Genomic DNA, 19,251 nt, shown 5'->3' with positions numbered 1-19,251 from the left:
AATACTATTGGTATAAATTAGCTCATTGAGAAAATTTTCTCACACCAAAGTAATCACTAATGAGTTGTAAAATCATAGAATCAAACGAAGCAATAAACTAAGGGGTGTGATATCCACACATCCCATTTTACTTCTCACACACCTTTTTAGTTTTCGTCTGTCAGATCGGATGAATTGAAGAAGATCAACAGACATAAATTATCAAGGGATGTGTAAGAAGTAAAATAGGGTATGTGAATAGCACACCCCTAAGCTAAAGGTAAACTTTTCCATGAGTTAGAAATCAAACCTATCGAGTTCAGATTGCTATTTAAAGTAAAATAGGGAAGAATACAATTACCTACAAGTACGTACAACATCTCCAGTCAGAGCAACGCGAGGTGGTGTCTACAAATTTAGAACAATAAGTTATTCGCTCGCTATTTATTTACACAAAAGACATTATGAAGCTTCACATCGATTTTAGTATTCAAAACCTGTATGAAAGAAGGACCTCTGAAGGAATCTTGGAGCAGAACAAATCAATCTTTAAAGTAGATTTACATCGATAAAGACAAATTTGAAACATCTTATTGCTAATTCATTGTAAAACTAAACTCATCATCTTCTGCTTTAGTGTAGATAATATAGGTTGTTTAAAAAAAAGTAATAGTATTATATCAAGCCCTTTAGCTAAAGGGGTCTTCATTGTTTGGTAGAAACGGGATCCAGTTATGGGGCCCATTTTACATCCAATTTCAACGATCCAAACAGTTTATTTTTCAAGTTACACTTAATTAATTATCGTTACAAAAAATTGGCAAAATCGGAAATGTTTGAGGTATCTAATTGAGGTCAAAGAAATTGACAAACATTGTGTTCTAAGAAACATTGAAATTTCATTAAGATAATCAAATGGGTAAACGGTTTCGAGATTGAATTACCATTTTGCGAAGATTATCTATGAATGAAGACTTGAAAAATAAATGTTTTGGATTGTTGAAATTCAATATAGAGTAGGTCCGCCAACTAGTTCCTATTTTTATATTAAAAATAGGGATCCCTTTGAATGAAGGCTATCATTATTTTATTGGCAACCGCCTTGTAATTTAAAGGATTAAGAACATTCACTTTTGCAGTTGGTGTCCTATGATGTATTTATTCTTCCCCACACCACTTGGGTAAAAAGAAAAATAGTACTCTCGATGCCTATAGCTACTCTAACGGACGTACAAAACTTATTTATTTTTCAAGTGCACCGTTAGAGTCTACAAGAGAAAATTTCAATAACGTAATATACTTATTTTGCTTCAACCGGGGTGGTCAATTGGCCACCCCCACTTGATGTGCACCAGTAGAGTCCGCAAAGAGAATTTTCGTGCATTACATACTTATTTTGCTTTATTAGGCCGGTCGACTGATCACTCACACTAACACCCGGGTGTGCATCAAGAGAGTCCGCCTGATGGAATTTCCGTACATTGTATACTTGTTTAGCTTCACTTGGGCCTGCTAGTAGAAGACTATTCATTATTTTGGGCCAAGCTGAAGACATTTCAAACCTGAGCTTTTCTCAAACACAATATAATGAAAGAAAAGCAACAGCCTGCTATAAATTTAAAAGGGGCAGAGTTTATAATTTCGCTACAACTGCGGGGCACTTGTCCAATTCCACTTTTCCAAAACGACAACCACCATCCTCACACAAGTTTGGCGAGACGGTTCTCGACGGAAGCGGAGTACCCACCTCAAGACTCTCCGCCGTCTGATCATTCTCTGGAGCCTTCGCCGTCCGATCAGAAGCAGGATGCCTCACCAATCGATCCATCTCTTCGAACCACAACCGCAGGTATTATAAATTGACCTGCCGGCTGCTGCGGGCATTTCTGTAATTTCATTTCCATATGCAAGTTAGGGTTTAGGGTTTTGGCGATTTGATTTCAAATGATGAATGTGGCAACGTGTTGTAATTTCATTTCTGTTAAAGTTGATTACAATCGAGCCTTCAGGCCGATGGGACTGTAAATTGCGTATTCTCCATTTTGTTTATTTCCCAGTAAATTGATAATTTGTTATGCAATGCAATAGATAAATTTGTTTAGATGCTACAAAATTGTTTGGTTGATGATTTGGGTATGCATTTCGGTTGTTAGGGTAGTGCAGTTCCAGTCATGGAAAGCTTTTGATAATGCAGCTAGGGTGATTTCCAGGAAGGGCCCCCTTGTATAAATTGGAGAGGGTAATGGTGCCATGGATGCTTTGATAGGATATGATTGTTGTGCGCCTATTTTGTGTCGTAGTGTGTTGATTCTGGGTTTGTAAATGACAGGCTAACTGATCGCATTGGGACAATCTTACTTCCCATGATGGAAAAACTGTAAGTCAAGGTTTGATTTTAATGAAATGTTTGATCAAGTTGGTTGTGTTCGGAGTTGGTCTTCATGCAACAAAATTGCTTGCTTTGTGGAATGGACTAAGTAGTAAGACAGGATTGATGCCTTAAAACACTGATAGCATATTCATCCTGAGAGTGCCATATATTCGGCTTTCAAGGCTGAACCTAATGAATTCAAATTCTTCTGTTTAAGTAGGGTTTTTTGATCTGGATAACACATAAATATTACCTGGATACAGTTGCTTCTTCGTGAAAACAGAATCGCTGGGACTATTATGTGGCAACCTAGTGAATTTTTGTTTTAGTATGTTTGCATGAGCCTTCACAAGAAAGTCAGTAACTGAGGCTGGCATATGTATTGAGTCTATTGATCGAAGAGAAACAAGCTCCATATGTTCATATGCAGATCGATTCTTCGTATTTTGGAGTTATTATTTCCCCTATGTCAAGTATATGCCATCAATATTTGAATGTAACTCAAAATTAATTTGCTATCACCTAAAATGGACTTGATTTCTATTATCAGGTTTTATTGAAGGAATCCCTCATATGCAGATCGATTCTTCGTATTTTGGAGTTATTATTTTCAGGTATGCTGAATGGATTGTGAATGACACATATATGTATATATCATTTGTAAAATACTCTTACTGTACTAGATTTTTATTTTATTCATTCGAAACTATGTTGCAGGTCTTTCCCAGAATACTCTAAATTTGCGACAGTTCGCTGTACTTCTCAAACTGAGGCAATATATTACTTGCGAAGAACAAAGGCTCCTGCCAGAATGGTCAGATTTTGATGCGCGTTCTCCAGTAATCCTGGTTTGAGAATAAGATAATGAATTTTTTGAGACCGTGTTTTGTTTACTGGATTCAATTCAACAATTGAAATGTTCATTCCTTTTGTAGCAATGGGTATCCCATTCTTGCTTTTAATCCGAAGTCCTGATAATTCCTTGCTATTGCCCATAATCTCTTTTAACCTTCGTTTTATAATTACAAGTATACCGAACTTTAGCTTCTGACCGTTACAATGGGTAGAAGAATATTTGCGATCAGATCCTATGTTTCCAATAAATCTTTGAAATGATATGCTACTTTAAGATTTTGACTCAAACTTCTGATAGGGAAACCTTTTAACTTATGGGTAGAAAGTTTTCCGGTGTTACCATTTCATTCATGTTTTAACTTATGCGTTTGTCATTAACACCATCTTCAGTTCATGAATATTAAAACATTTTTTCGTCCAACTATATTATAGCATGCCGATTAGTAACATCACATGACTGATTAAGGGTCAAACTGATACCAGTAACAACAGAGATTTTTGTGTTACCTGTGAACTCGGGATAAAGATAACAGAGTTCAACCTTACATGATGTCACACAAATTTGATACATATAATATCCTTATTCAAATGATTTCTTGCAGTCCCGTTATCCTAGACCCTGTGGTTGAAAAAAATTGTGGTCACCCACCATTCGATCTTCAATCCTCCACTGTTGGATTAAGATCGAAAGGTGGTTAATCACAATTTTCTTGCACAACAGTGTCTACGAGAATGGGGCTTACATTTATATTTCTAGCCTCTACCTCTTAAATTGAGATATGATTCTCTAATTTTCTTCAATTTGTTGACAACAACATCCATAAGCATCCGCTCCGACGGTGATATTGTAGAGCATGAGAGTCCGATTTGAATCACTGTAACTGAGCATTCCTCCAACCTTCTTGCTTTAAGTCGGCTGCCATCTACATCTCCACATTCAATGAGCAATGAAGGGTCAACTATGTCAATGGCATGGTCAGGTATCGCCATGGTAGCGAACTGGCGAATGCTTAGACCATCGTTGAACATGTCATCTGTAGGTTTTCTTCCTGTAAATATTTCTAGCAACAATATTCCAAAGCTATAAATATCTCCAAAGATGGAAACTTGACCTCCCATGCCATACTCTGCCATTCAATACTAACATTAGGACTTAATTTGGCCTAGTGATAAGTTATTAGGAAGAGAAAACACTGAGTGATAGAAACTCATACCTGGAGGAATGTAACCTATCGAACCCCTTAACCCGGTTGACATAGTTTGACTTTGAGATGGATCATCAGACTCTGCCAAGAGGAACCTTGCTAAACCAAAGTCACCAACGTGAGCTACCATATCTTCGTCAAGAAGAACATTACTTGGCTTCATATCACAATGAACAATTGAAGTTTCGCAACGATGGTGAAGATAATCCAATGCTAAAGCAACATCAATTGCAATATTGAGTCTTTGGATAAGGCTCAATCTCTTGCTTTGAGATTGCTCATCATCTCTCGGATGCAACCACATATCTAGGCTTCCATTCACCATGTACTCCAAAACTAGACTTTTGAAATCTTGACCCTGATCGTCAATGCTTGAGCATGAAGTTATGACCTTGAGAAGATTACGGTGTGTTATTCTTCTCAAAGCTTTGCATTCATTCATAAAACTCTTGGATGCTCCTTGTTGTTGAAGGTTTAATACCTTTACTGCAACTAGAGTTCCATTACCGGGGGCTATTCCTTTGTACACAGAACCAAAACTTCCTGAACCAATAAGATTTTCCCTAGAGAACCCGTTAGTTGATTCAACAAGTTCTGAGTAAGAGACTCCTGATTTCCAATCCTTATAAGAACGTGAAGTTGTAGGTATACCTCTTCGCTTTTTAAGCATGGAGCAGGCAACAATGAAGCAAGACATAGCAATTATGAAGGCAAGTGCACAAGCTACTGGGATGACTACTTTTCGGGCAAGTAGTCCTTGAGATGAATGAGGCTTTATGTTGGGGCAAGCAGGTAAATGTAATTTCGAGCTGCCACCACAGAGCTTAGGATTTCCAAGAATTGAGAGACCAATTGCATTTGAAAAGATTCCTTCTTCAGGCATTTTATCCTCGAAATTGTTATATGAAAGGTTGAGATGCCTAAGAAATCTAAACTTGCTCAGAAATTCAGGAATCTGCCCGAATAAGTTATTGCGCGAAAGATCCATCTCTTCCAGGCTTCTTAAACTTTTAAGAGATTGAGGAATTATTCCTTGAAACTCATTACCTCCTAAATACAAACGCACCAACATAATACAACTGCCGAGGGTTGGGGGAATTTCAGCTGATAAATTGTTTCCTGATACATCTAGCTCTACTAGATTTACCAAAATACCAACTTCAGACGGCAGTGAACCAATCAAATGATTGTTAGACATTCTCAAAAAAATTGAAAGGGATGAAAGCCCAAAAATCTCTTTAGGTATGGTGCCTGTTAGACTGTTACCAGCCAAATCGAGCTCTAGTAGATTATGGCAGTCTCCTAGACTTGGTGGTATATATCCCGCAAATCTATTGACTTCTAGATGGAGCTTTAACAATGAAGTCAAGTTACCTAGGGACGACGGGATTGGCCCAGAAAGATTGTTGCCGCCCAAAAATATTCCTTCCAACTTCTTAAGCCTCCCAATTTCTTCAGGGAGACTACCACTGAAATAGTTATACTGCATTTGGATAGTGGTCAAGTTTACAAGATTTCCAATACCCAAAGGGATGCTTCCATGTATCAAATTTCCCCCCAGAGTAAGAGATCTTAATGTGGTAGAAAGATTGGAAATGGACACAGGCAATTCTCCTCCAAATTGATTTTCCGCAAGAATTAACCACTCAAGATTTGTACAATTAGGCAAGAATTTGAGAAAGTTAAGGTCGCCAGCTTTCCCACTTCCCAGTCTATTTGCACCAAGGTTTAGCTTAACTAAGTTTTTTAAGGATCCAAAATTTTCAGCAGGGAGTGTTCCAGTAAGACCATTTTTAGGAAAGGAAAAAACTTGTAGTCTAGAAGCATTTGACAATGATACAGGAATATTTCCTGTGAATTTGTTGTCACCACCGGCAAATATTTGGAGATTAGGAAGAGTAATGCCAACATTTGGCGGTAGCTCTCCATGCAGTTGGTTTTGAACAACACCAAACATTGATATGGAAGTAATATTATAGATTGAAGCAGGGATTATACCAGAGAGATTGCCTCCTTGAAGTGTGAATTTTCGCAGTCTTGTTAGCCGCCCGAGCTCATTGGGTATGCTTCCTTGCAAGTTGTTAAAGCTAAGATCAAAGTGATGCAGAGAAGAAAAGTTCCCTATCCAAATCGGAATGGTTCCGGTGAGATTGTTATGATCAAACCCCATATGATTTAATTTCAACAAGGAACTGAGTTGGTTTGGAATTGACCCAATAAGCTCATTGTAACGAAACTCAATCGTCTTTAGTTGTGTACACTGGGATAAATTGGTTGGCATTTTCCCACTGAAGGAATTGTGAGACAAGTTGAGAAAGTGCAGGCTTTGCAGATGACCAATTTCTTCAGGAATTTCACCACGAAAGCTGTTGCTTCCTAGGTTGATTCTAGCAAGATAGGAAAGATTTCCTATAGAAGGAGGTAAAGAGCCTGTCAATTTCTGATCTTGCAGGTTCAACATGAAGACTCTTCTGGTGTAATGGTTGCACGTAACGCCTACCCAACCGCAGAAATGGACGGATTCATTCCATGAGCTCATGACATGAAGAGGATCTTGAGTGATGCTTTTCTTGAAGTTGAGTAGCGCCATGTGATCAGTTTCATTTCCAAGACTAGTGCTGGAGAATGCTGCAGATCCCTTACGCGTGCTCATGCATAAAAGAATGAAGCCATGAAAGAGTTTAACCAAACTCAGCATGCCTCCAGTAGTACGTGCATGCTCCATCCTCACCAAAATATAGATTCCAAATAAGAAACTCTGTTTTTTTTCTCTCTTTTGGCTGTGAAATTAGAAATCAAGTTTTGTTTACATGAATGCATACGAAACACAAATACACGATATATCTTATCACATAGAACATAATCTTAACTGAATTATAGGCAGTGATTGCGAGGAGACCGAAAATAGTCCACAGCTCCCACCGTGTCTAGCAAGGAATTGGAAGAGCAAATTAGTCTGCAGCTCCAAGGTCTTTGTCCTCACAGTCAAATTGGGCACAATTACAGGCCCTACCTCGGGACGGAATCACCGAGTGACTGATTGCATGATGAAGACTTAACTAATATTTTACGTGTTTGAAGGGTTCGAATGGTTTTCTAATTGATGAAGAGTAAACTAAGATTTACGTGTTCATTGAGCCTTAGTTTTGTCCTTGTTCTAATGACCCAAAAGAGAAGTACAGGGAAAAATAGAACTTGAAGAATTTTGAGATAGCTAGCTAGTAAATGTGACGACCACAGAAAGTGAGCTCCCATCTAGCGAAGACTTGGGAAGACCAAATTCTGGCCCTTTTGATGGGAAGGACTTACAAGTTCCAAATACACCTTTTAGTAAGCATCTTTTCACATTGCATTGTATATTAGCTAGGGATGTTGGAATCAGTGTCCCCATTACTCATAAGTTCTTCATTTTCGGATTGTTTTTGTAGGAAACACTTCTACTCATAAAGACTTCTACTAAAAGTACTTTCATTAGAAACATGTTCAAATTTGTTTATTACTAAAATTCAATTGCTTTTATAATAACTTGGAAGTGTTTATTGAATAAGCACCAACTCTTTAAAAAGTACTTCTATGAGCCAGATGCATTTTTAAGTTTTCTACCAAACTTAATCAGAAATGCTTCTAATTGTCATAAAATGTTATTAGTCTTCCAAAAACAATTCCAAACACCCTCTCAATCCACATCTGTCGATGGCCTACCACTCAATGCACTACCTACTTTATTAGTTTTCACATTCAAGATGTTTGTTAATTTGGACTCATACTTATTTTCTATACCTGCAGGGCCTACCACTCAATGCACTATCTACTTTATTAGTTTAATCTCATCAGTCATCCCAAAGTGCTTTACAAAACATTTGAGCATTGTCATATCTCATACACTCTAGTCTCTAGCTGATAATCCGCAAAAAACTAGCAAGGGCCATGGAAAAGCGACAATCAAATGTGTACAAGATTATTGGCGATCAAATCTGGATTAATTACCAGTAAGCTTTGAAATGATAAGTTACATTGGAAGTTATAATATGTCGTTTTGAAGAGAACAACGCAAGTTTGGCTAAAATCCTTCGTTTACTATTTCAAAGCAGCGCTTATGTTATAGGGATACTTTTAGAACTTTGTTAATTGTTTGTTTTATTTCCTATTTGAACATTAGGGTTTGGTTTTATGTTTTGAAAGTATAAATACATCTTATTGGTGTAAGGATTGATGCTTATTATCAATCACACGTGAGTTTACTCTCTCTTTCTTTCTAGTGAATTTAGGGTTGCTGGTTGTTTTCTAGAGAAGGATTGTCGTCACAGTATCACACAATTGTGTGCACTGGGATAAATTGGTTGGAATTTTTCCGCTGAAGGAATTGTGAGACAAGTTGAGAACGTGTAGGCTTTGCAGACGGCCAATTTCTTCAGGAATTTCACCACGAAAGTTGTTGCTTACTAGGTTGATTCTAGGAAGATAGGAAAGATTTCCTATAGAAGGAGGTAAAGAGCCTGCCAATTTTTTTATCTTGCAGGTTAAACATCAAGACTCTTTTGCAAAATATTAGCAAAATCGGAAATGTTTGAGTTATCTAATTGAGGTTAAAGAAATTGACGAACACTATGTTCTAAGAAACATTGAAATTTTATAAAGACAATCAAATGACTAAATGTTTTTGAGTTTAGATTGCCTTTTTGCAAGGATGATCTATGAATGAAGACTTGAAAAATAAACAATTAGGCCATTGAAGTTCGATATAATGTGGACCCGCCAACTAGTTCTCATCTTTATATACAAAAAATGGGGATCCCTTTGAATGAAGACTCTCATTATTTTATAGTCGCAACCGCCTTGTAATTTAAATGATTAACAACTAGTTCCATATGTCTATATATCATTTGTAAAATACTTTTACTGTACTAGATTTTTATTTTATTCATTCGAAACTATGTTGCAGGTCTTTCCCAGAATCTTCTAAATTTGCGACAGTTCACTGTACTTCTCAAACTGAGTCAATATATGCATTACTTGCTAAGAAAAAAGGCCCCTGCCAGAATGGTCAGATTTTGATGCGCATTCTCCAGTAATCCTGGTTTGAGATAAGATTATGTATTTTTTGATTACCGTGTTTTGTTTACTAGATTCAATTCAACAATTGAAATGTTCATTCCTTTTGTAGCAATGACTATCCCATTCTTGCTTTTAATCCGAAGTCCTGATAATTCCTTGCCATTGCCAATAATCTCTTTTAACCTTCGTTTTATAATTACAAGTATACCGAACTTTAACTTCTGAACGTTACAATGGGTAGAAGAATATTTGCGATCAGATCCTATGTTACCAATAAATCTTTGAAATGATATGCTACTTTAAGATTTTGACTCAAACATCTAATAGGGAAACCTTTTAACTTATGGGGAGAAAGTTTTCCCGTGTTACCATTTCATTCATATTTTAACTTATGCGTTTGTCATTAACACTATCTTCGGTTCATGAATATTATAACATTTTTTCGTCCAACTATATTATAGCATGCGGATTAGTAACACCACATGACTGATTGAGGGTCAAATTGATACCAGTAACAATAGAAATTTTTGTGTTACCTGTGAGACATTCAAATGACATGGTGGGAGAATTGCATTAGTGAACTCGGGATAAAGATAACAGAGTCATAGACTTCATTGAAAATTAACCATTAACAAATGAAACATTCTTTCCTTATTCTACCGTATGAAATGCTGAGTTAACAACATTTGAGATGCAAAACTTGTATTTCTTTTACAAACGAATTACTGCGTCGTCATCTAAGCTTAACTTGGGTTACATTTTCCTCCTTGTTATATCTAATGGGTTTGATCTTCTTTATGACAGAACCACAAGGGAGTCCACGCCGTGCAGCTTGATACGGGATCCAGACACCATCAGAACCCCTGGTTCTACTACCAGGCCCACTAGTTCAGCTGAAGCTAATCGGAGAATACAGAACTCGTCGCAGAGGCACATACCCACAGCACATGATATGAATGAGTTCTTTGCTGGTGCTGAAGAAGAGATGCAAAAGAAATTCATTGAGAAGTACGTTATTCATTACTCTTTTAACTAGTTTCAAGTTTAGGCTAGACTTTTTATCACTCCTCATATATGCTAAATACAAACTTGATTTATATTCTCACAAATGATGTCATATTTCTGCTGTGGGTTTATATGCAGATACAACTATGACCCTGTGAATGACAAGCCGCTCCCCGGGCGTTATGAATGGGAAAAGGTGGATCCTTAGAAGACAGTAGCATATCCGTCAGGACTTCCTTTCCGGTGCATTCTTGGTTGATCTTGGGCTAACTAGCAGGGTTTAGGTTTTTAGTAGTTGCGGTGATGGTTGCTATTTCTATTTTCCATCACCCTTCTTTTACTTGTAAAGCAGTAGAAGTGGCAAAGATGTGTAGACTAATGATCTGTAACATAACAGGTTCTGTGAGCTGCATACAAAACACAAGTACACGATATATCTTATCACATAGAACATAATCTTGATTGAATTATAACCAGTGATTGTGGGGAGACCGAAAATAGTCCACGGCTCCCACAGTATCTAGCAAGGAATTGGAAGAGCAAATTAGTCTGCAGCTCCCAGGTATTTGTCCTCACAGTCCAATTGGGCATAATTTCAGGCCCTACCTCTCTGGAATCAACGAGTGATTGATTGCTTGGTGAAGACTTAACTAAGATTTACTTGTTCATTGAGCCTCAGTTTTGTCATTGTTCAAATGACCCAAAAGAAAAGTACAGGGAAAAGTAGAACTTGAAGCATTTTGAGATAGCTAGCTAGTAAATGTGATAGCGAGCTCCCATCTAGCGAAGACTTGGAAGACCAAATTCTGGCCCTTTTGGTGGTAAGGACTTACAAGTTCCAAATACACCTTTTAGTATGCTACTGTTGTGAAGCCACGGTTGCGTTTGTTATCAACAATACGGTGTTACACGTAAGCATATTTTCACATTGCATTGTATATTAGTTAGGGATGTTGGAAGCGGTGTCTCCATTACTCGTAAGTTTTTCCTTTTAGGATGGTTTTTGTTAGAAACACTTCTGCTCGCAAAAACTTAAACTAAAAGTACTTTCATTAGAAACAAGTTGAAACATAAAAGGAAGAAATACGAAACCAAGTTTCATTTACACGAACACGAATGTATAAGAAACAAGATTTTAATGACTTGAGTGTATAGCAAGTTGTTGGAAGACCAAATTAGTCCATAAAAGAAAAAGAAAAAAAAAAAACCCTTCTTTGTGGTAGTGTTGGAAAAATTTGAGTGGGAAGGACAAAAAAGTCGAACAATTATGAAACTTTTTTTGAGTGCGAGAATATTTATAGTGGAGAAATGAAAAAAATCAACAAACTCAGCTTTACCAGAGTAGTTCGTCCATGCTCCATCCTTACACAAATATGTACAGATCACAAATAAAAAACTCCCTTTGCTTTTTTTATTTTGTTTCGATGTGAAATTCGAAACCAAGTTTCATTTACTCGAATGCACAACGTGGTAGCAAAATGTCAAAGTTATTGTTTATGACACTTTTTTTTTCCAATAGTCCAAATTACTCAACAGAATGAGAAATGAACGGTCACAATTAAATTGAGAAAATATTATTTTTGCTTACTTACCAATTTGATAGATTTAAAATCGATATTCTCAGTGGAGGATTGAGTTGTGGATAAGATGTTCCTCTACTCCATTTATTTATATTTCCTATTATAAGCAAGATTACTATTGTAAACCTATACTAAATAAAAGAATTTAAATCGGAAACACAGTAAGTTGAAAAAAAATCTCTTATCAACATATCAATCCACCACTTTCACAATTATCCTTTTAAAAAGCTATTGACAAAATAATCTTGCCTTACAAATTTGTACTCAAACTGATTTTAAGATCAAGAGGGTGAATAATAAAATGCAATATATATATATATATATATATATATATATATATATATATTTTAACAAACGATATTATCTACACTAAGGGGAGTGGGTGGGCTTAGCCTCACAATGGGCTAGCAATAATGTGGTTCAAATTCGTATTTGGCGAGAATCGAACATAAAATCTCTCACTTACAAGTCAAGAGGAATACCACTAGATTGTCGTACTAAGTGGCAATAAAATGCATTATTTGAATGCTAAAAGAAAAAGCATGTGCTGAGATCCAACCTTGCCAGCTGTTGTGAGCGAAAAGGGATCCTTGCCGGATCCCTTCCAACTAAGCCTCATGACTCACAAATCCGGACCCTTTGAAATTTGATCAAACGGCTACAAACAGGGAGCCCTATTAAAAGTTATAATAACTTTAACCGTTGGATCAAATTTCAAAGGTCCGGATTTGTGGGTCATGAGGATTAGGTAGAAGGGATCCGGAGATGATCTTTTTCCGTTGTGAGCATATCAAATTTCCACTCAACTTTTGACATTTGATATAATATTAGGACCCTGTAATATTTGATTGGTCCCATTAACTAAACTAATGGAGAAATTAGATTCCGATCTTTAATCACCAATTCTCTATGACTGAAATTTTGTTGAATTTCAGTTTCTGATCATAGTCGTTGGACTTTGTACACATCAGCATTTTACTATTCACATATTTCCACGTTAGATTTTTATTTTATTTATAAATAAAATTAATTTTCAAATCTCTCTCATATCACTCATTATCATAGGCAAAATAACTGGAAATGATTGTAAATGAACTCCCAGATTTCAGTCACCCAATTCAAGCTATTCCATTTCTGATTTTTACCTTCGCATTCAAATTCATTAATATTATTGTGGATATGTATAGTCAATTCATATTTCTCCAAAATTTGAGTCATACTCATATTTACCCCACGAGCATTCATTTTGACGATTTGTATTTGAATATGCGAGCATTTCGTTTTAGCTTGTATTTTTGTTTATGAAAACTTCTGGTATGAACAAGCGTTTGTAAAAATGCTTGAATAAGTGTTTTTCCCTTATATGGGGCTTAAAAGGCCAGGCGTGGGGTACCATCTTATTGCATTGGGCACATTTTGTTGTTAGCTTATCTGGTGTCTGGGAAACCAATTTTTTAATTTGGGTACAAACTAGCTAATCAGGTAAACATATTGATGCATAATATTTTTGCAATCAATGGGGATTAAAAAGGCATAAGAAACAAGATTTTAATGACCAGAGTGTCTAGTAAGGTGTTGGAAGACAAAATTAGTCGATGAAAGAAAGAGAAAAATGAAAAAAAAAATGAAAAAAAAAAAAACCTTCTTTGTGGTAGTGTTGGAAAAATTTGAGTGGGAATGACAAAAAATTCAAACAATTATGAAACTTTTTGCGAGTATTGGAATATTTATAGTGGAGAAACCAAATATTCAACAATTTTGGAAAGTGGTTTTTGAGTGTCCATTAAAGAATTGGAAGTCAAGCAGTGCCAAGACTAGTGCTATTGCTGGCTACTGTTGCAAATAGTGGTGAAACCAGAAATTGTCAGGGAATGGCGAATTTAAGAGTACAAGGTTCCAAAAAAAAACAACAACGAAATCCTTTTAGATAGTAAACAATATTAATGTCATCCATAATTTATCAATGCAAACAAGTTACAATTGTTTGCAGAAAATCAAGGCTAGAGCGATACAGAGGAACCATAAAAGATTTCTAGAGATCTAGTTCCATACCAACTCAATGGAACCGAATGAAAAGAGGGATTTTGGACTACTCAACGAAACCCCGCTCAAGATATGTATGCTCCCCAATGCAAATTAACCAAGTTGAATCATAGGCATCCATCCGATAGCGTGGTTGCCAAATGCATATTAACCAAGCAGGACCACCTATGGATATAGTGTGACCAAGTAGGCAGTGGCCCCCAAATGTGGATTAACCAGGAAGAGTCACCCTTAGACTAAGTATGGTCTTCCAATGCAGATTAACCAGGCAAAACCATAGGCAAGCACCCAATAGTGTGATCCTCCAACACTGATTAACCAGGCAAAACCACCTATGGAAGTAAGTAACCAAGTAGGCAATGACCCCACATATGGATATAATGTAACCAGATAGGCAGTGACCCGTCAATGCGATTAACCAAGCAAAGTCATCCCCAAGAATGCGTATGGTCCCTACATGCAAATTAACCAGGCAGGACCATAGGCATACACGTAATAGTATGGTCCCCTATGCGGATTAATCAGGTAGGACCATCCATGTACCACTACTATGTGGTGCAATCTCACTACCTATCATACATCAATTCAACATGAATTACAATTTTAAGCAACACGCTATCTATTCACAAGACAAACGAACATTGAATCACACACACATACAAGTTCTACGAGGTAATTCTAACATGGCCCACGGCTTATCACTTCATACTAGTTGTAACACATATCAATTATATCATCTAGAAGTTCAAAAATCACATAATTTTCGGTAAGGTGCCACTCGCACACAAACCAAATCACACATCCCTTAGAAGGTTCGCTGACAAAGATAGGCCCACTAGGCTCTATAGGATATATAGTAATGTCAATTTCAGTATTTAAGAACGATTCAGATATTTCGTACTAAAGTCGACCCTCAGTCAACATGGTCAACGGCACAGTCAACATCCCTAATTATTCAATCCGCAAGATCCGTATATCAAATTTCCAACCGTAAATTCCTAAGATCCTCAAATATCACATACAACAATATGCTATAATTTCATAATGATGCAACGGTCAGATCTTCGTCTACTTCAAAGGTCAATAATCTAAGATTTCCTTTAATTTGGAAGATCCATACATCGAATTTCTAATATGTAGGTGCTTAAATATTAAAATTTCATACCAATCCACCAATCGGACCATCGTTTACTACAAAGGTTAAGCGGCGAGTCTTAATGTAACTAGGTTCGAACAATGGAATTTCATCAAATGATTGTCAAATATGAAATCAAAGTCTTGAATTTAGCCTAGAGGAACTAAGTGGATCCTTAAGCCACACGTCTCCCTCGCACGCAGCGGTCGATGGTCTAATTTCGCCAAAAAATTCACCTAACGTCAAAATGGCTCAAATTACACCATAATGAAGCTCATGATCAATTGAGTAGGTTTTATACCTTCGTTGATGTCCAATTCGGTCGGGAAGTGCTTGAAATAATTACGGGCTGCTTAAAACCCTATAAAGTGTAAACATCGATTTGACTTTATTGGAGCTCAAACTCTTCGGCTTGAGTCTTGGTCCAGTGGTTGAGGGGAGTCAAATGGGATTGGTAGTTGAAGTTGGAAGTTGCAGCAATGGCAAATCACTGTCGAGAAACTCACAAATCAGCCAATTCTATTCTTCGCAAAACAAGAGCCAAAATGGCTTGATTTTGTACGGAAGTGGAAGATGGGATAAAGATGAGTTGTTTCCAGGTGGTGGGGTTTTCAATTCGCCAAAAAACGCTGGAGATGGCATCACAAATTCTCGCTTCAGTCTGTTTGCCTAAGTCGTGAAAGAAAACTGGTCAACTGATTTCCTTTGCCCTGGTTCGCAAAAGGTTTTCATCATGTGTTCATCAGAGCGTGGACCCAATTATGAGTGCACACTTGTCCGTATTCCAAATCAGGAATGAATGTTTCTATACGCTTCGAGGGGAAATATGACATTGCCTGAACGTTCAGCTCATGATTGGTTGAGTGGTTGCTTATCGAGGCGTTGTTGGAAAAAATACCATCATTCATCCTCATTCTATTCAGAACATTTCATCAAGAGTGCGATGCATCTTAATGTGCTCAAATAGTTGATTCACCAAGGTGGGTTGCTGCTTGAGGGCGTTGATCAAGGGACATCAGGTTCGAAATTTGAGCCTAAATAGGTCAAATTGCCCAAACATAGGGTGAGAACACCCCCGATTCAATGACCAATTCTGTAGGTCAAACCGACTAGTTCGATTGAATCAGTCTAGAACTTGAGAGCCAGGTCGGAGGTGCCGGTCGCTAGTGCGGGCATAAGCCTCTACGTTGGCCAACCCGTTTAGTTGGTTGTTGGGCCAAGCGCTGCCCGATGAACTTGTTGTGCTTGGGCCTGCTCTTAGGTTGTTGAAGCCTACATTAGCTATACCGCGCCAAGGCTTGCATTGTGGCTTGGGCCTGGGCCCCCTAGGCTAGATCTGCTAGCTGGGTTAGCGTGGATTGGGTGCCAAACCCAACATCTAGACTTACAGGTTGGGTTACTGTTGTGTTGGTCGGTTGTGGTGGCAATGGGACTCTAGCAGCTATGCTCAACCGCGATGAGTGATAATGTTGCGCTACTTCATGGTCTTCGTTCTCCAATCTATGTTCAGGCACGTAGGGCTTACGTTCGTCGTGATTTCAGAATTTTCAACCATATTTTCTTTCCTTTAGGGCACCAGAGATTGGGAACACCTAGAAAAATTCAAAAAGGGGGAAGTTTTGAAAGGAATTACGGGAACTTCTTCGAGAATTAAACTAGGCTCTCAATGAAAGCGCCGATTTATATAGCAAAAATCCGTCATCTTAAGTCTTGACGAATTTGCACATGCAAAATAATTAAAGACCTTTGATCAAATACACCAAAGCCACAAGCCCACGAAGTGGGGGAAGGGGGGTTTTGGCCAATGGATCTTCGACACCTACGTAAGTTTCTATGAAAAAAGAAAGAGCTTATGGCATAATTGCGTAGCAAAAGCTACCAAAAATTAGGGCAAAATTGGGTATTTATAGGGAGATGTGGCCAACCGTGGGGAAAGGGATCTTGCATAATGTGTCGGCGTCCAATTGGCCAAGGCGTCCTCTGTTGGATGGAGGAGAGAATTATCCCGAATATATTATTTAATTAATAATACCTTGGAATTATTTTGTGGAATTTCTAATTGGATTTGATTCTGATTCCTTGCCTGATTGATTTGGTTTTCAATAAGTGAAGCTTTAAGGATAGTATTTGGTTATTAATCCTCTCTTTGATACCTTTTAGTTTTCTCCTTGCAATGGGCATGGAGTTTTGTGAGATCATAGTCAGCAGCTCACGTCTTAAGAGGGTTGCGCCTGTAATAAATGTGGGCATCGCCAATTTAGTAACAGCATTCTCGTTAGTTGTAGAGAAAAGTCCACATGTGAGCTTCAGAATTTTTTGAATTATTTTTTGCTCCATATATACGAAACACGATATATCTAATCATATGTAACATAATCTTGATTGAATTACAGCAGTGATTGCGAGGAGACCAAAAATAGTCCACAACTCCTATTATGTCTAGCAAGGAATTGGAAGACCAAATTAGTCTGCAGCTCTGGTAGGTTTTTGCCCTCAGTCGGGGGTTTGCTGTCTTAAAATGGTTGTCTCATTTTGTGTCTCTTTGTTAATTTTTCGACACGTGTTCTTACAACTAATAGAACGTTGGCGTTATTAAAATCTCGTAAAGTCCTATATTAAAGCATAATGAAAAAATGGAATAATCTTGTAAAGTCCTCGGGCCTTCTAAAATCACCTAGCAATCTCCTCCTCATTATGTTCCCATTCGACTGCCATTGGTCTGCCACCTCATCATTTTCCTCCTCCTCCATATCACCAAAAAGAAACTTGTACCATCTCCTCACTGTCTCACAGCATAACTTGGAAAGCTAATCCAATCAATTCCATCAAACATCATTAAACCCACAATCGTTGTATGTCTATTGACCCTAAACATTACAAAGCTGCCTACGTGGTGTACAGGCCCAGTAACTATGAGTTAACTATGTCTTTCTTGTGAATGCGAGCATGCCAACTTGCAATCGAGATCGGTTGAGCGAGTAGAATAGATGTGGTGGTGATGGTGTCGAATGCACTGTTGACTTTTGAACTCGAGTGATTACGGCCGAGGAAGGAATACACCTCGACACTGGGTTCTAGAACCTGAAGACAACGTTGCTTAGATCAGTGTGAAGTTCAGGGATCTCTTACACTAAGTTTGGTTGCCTCAACTATATTGGTAAGAATATAGGTGTGTCAAATCGGTATTAAACTGTAGGGACACAGGTACTAAAAAAAGATGAATGTTTTTTTGGTGAACGTGGTTCTGTCATTTGAATGCCAAACTGCAAAATGTACCTGAGAGTAACTAATCATAGAACATTCCACTTCATTGGGAACCTAATGGAGTGACCTCTTTCGGTGTATAAGTCAAAAAATCTTCATCAACCGAGACTTGGATAGATAATCAACCAACTAGAAGTAGTGATGGTAGTCCAAAATGAAGATGCTCCTTGATTACTTGATTACACGGCTCCAGTGTTGTTAGTTCAAACTGAAGAAGTAACAGGTTGTCAAAACACAATGTTGTTAGTCCAAACTGAAGATGTATTGACGGGAAGGTTAGGATATTAGTGTTTTTTCTCAGAAAGTGTGAAAAATGTTTCACATAGAGGGAGGGTTTTTCCGTAAAGCATTTTGAGTTGTTTGTCGAGTTAAAGGGACTTTCAATGTTGCAGAGTCTCTTCTAGTTATAGGCGAGGCTTCCATGATAAACAAGCATGCCGAGGTAGAGTCCTAATAGGATTGTGTCTGCTTGGCATCTGCTTGGATATTCCTTTATCCTCACTCAACCTAAACTTCATCTTCATCCAGTCACGGCCTTTTTGATTCTCACCAAGATTCTGAGCCTAGTCCTATTATGAGATTCATTCATCTTTATCTAATTACGTAGGCATTTTAATCCCTGGGATAATCCATATTTATCCAAGGCTTATTCTAATCCTTGGCAATTTCAATTCATGCGAGACTAAACTGAGTCACCCTTATTCTTAATTTTTTTCATAGTCCTATTTCCATGAGGACATGGTCGAACTAATGTTATTC

The 19,251-nt window shown here is 37.6% G+C and overlaps 2 protein-coding genes across 9 annotated transcripts; one reads left to right on the top strand and one right to left on the bottom strand.

Moving 5' to 3' along the window:
• Window positions 1-1,413: 1,413 nt before the first annotated feature.
• LOC126593907 (cyclin-dependent kinase inhibitor 4-like) lies at window positions 1,414-10,946 on the top strand. Of its 7 annotated transcripts, none has more exons than XM_050260074.1 (5): window positions 1,598-1,828; window positions 2,133-2,218; window positions 2,309-2,356; window positions 10,270-10,473; window positions 10,609-10,946. In XM_050260074.1, exons 3-5 carry the CDS (start codon window positions 2,343-2,345, stop codon window positions 10,676-10,678), a joined length of 288 nt encoding a protein of 95 aa, XP_050116031.1. In that variant the 5' UTR covers window positions 1,598-1,828; window positions 2,133-2,218; window positions 2,309-2,342; the 3' UTR covers window positions 10,679-10,946. The 7 variants fall into 7 exon arrangements, with proteins under 7 accessions (XP_050116027.1, XP_050116028.1, XP_050116031.1 ...); XM_050260075.1 differs by lacking the exon at window positions 1,598-1,828 and adding an exon at window positions 1,840-2,000; XM_050260076.1 differs by lacking the exon at window positions 2,133-2,218.
• On the bottom strand, window positions 2,316-7,376 carry LOC126593906 (probable LRR receptor-like serine/threonine-protein kinase At3g47570). Of its 2 annotated transcripts, XM_050260069.1 has the most exons (3): window positions 4,420-7,376; window positions 4,016-4,332; window positions 2,316-2,354 (listed from the first exon to the last, which is right to left on the bottom strand). In XM_050260069.1, exons 1-3 carry the CDS (start codon window positions 7,133-7,135, stop codon window positions 2,334-2,336), a joined length of 3,054 nt encoding a protein of 1,017 aa, XP_050116026.1. In that variant the 5' UTR covers window positions 7,136-7,376; the 3' UTR covers window positions 2,316-2,333. The 2 variants fall into 2 exon arrangements, with proteins under 2 accessions (XP_050116026.1, XP_050116024.1); XM_050260067.1 differs by lacking the exon at window positions 2,316-2,354 and having other exon boundaries at window positions 3,667-4,332; window positions 4,420-7,375.
• Window positions 10,947-19,251: the final 8,305 nt, after the last annotated feature.

Source organism: Malus sylvestris, chromosome 12, assembly GCF_916048215.2.
Source record: "Malus sylvestris chromosome 12, drMalSylv7.2, whole genome shotgun sequence".
In the NCBI taxonomy this organism is placed as follows: Eukaryota; Viridiplantae; Streptophyta; class Magnoliopsida; order Rosales; family Rosaceae; genus Malus; species Malus sylvestris.
This window is presented reverse-complemented; position numbering and strand designations above follow the sequence as displayed.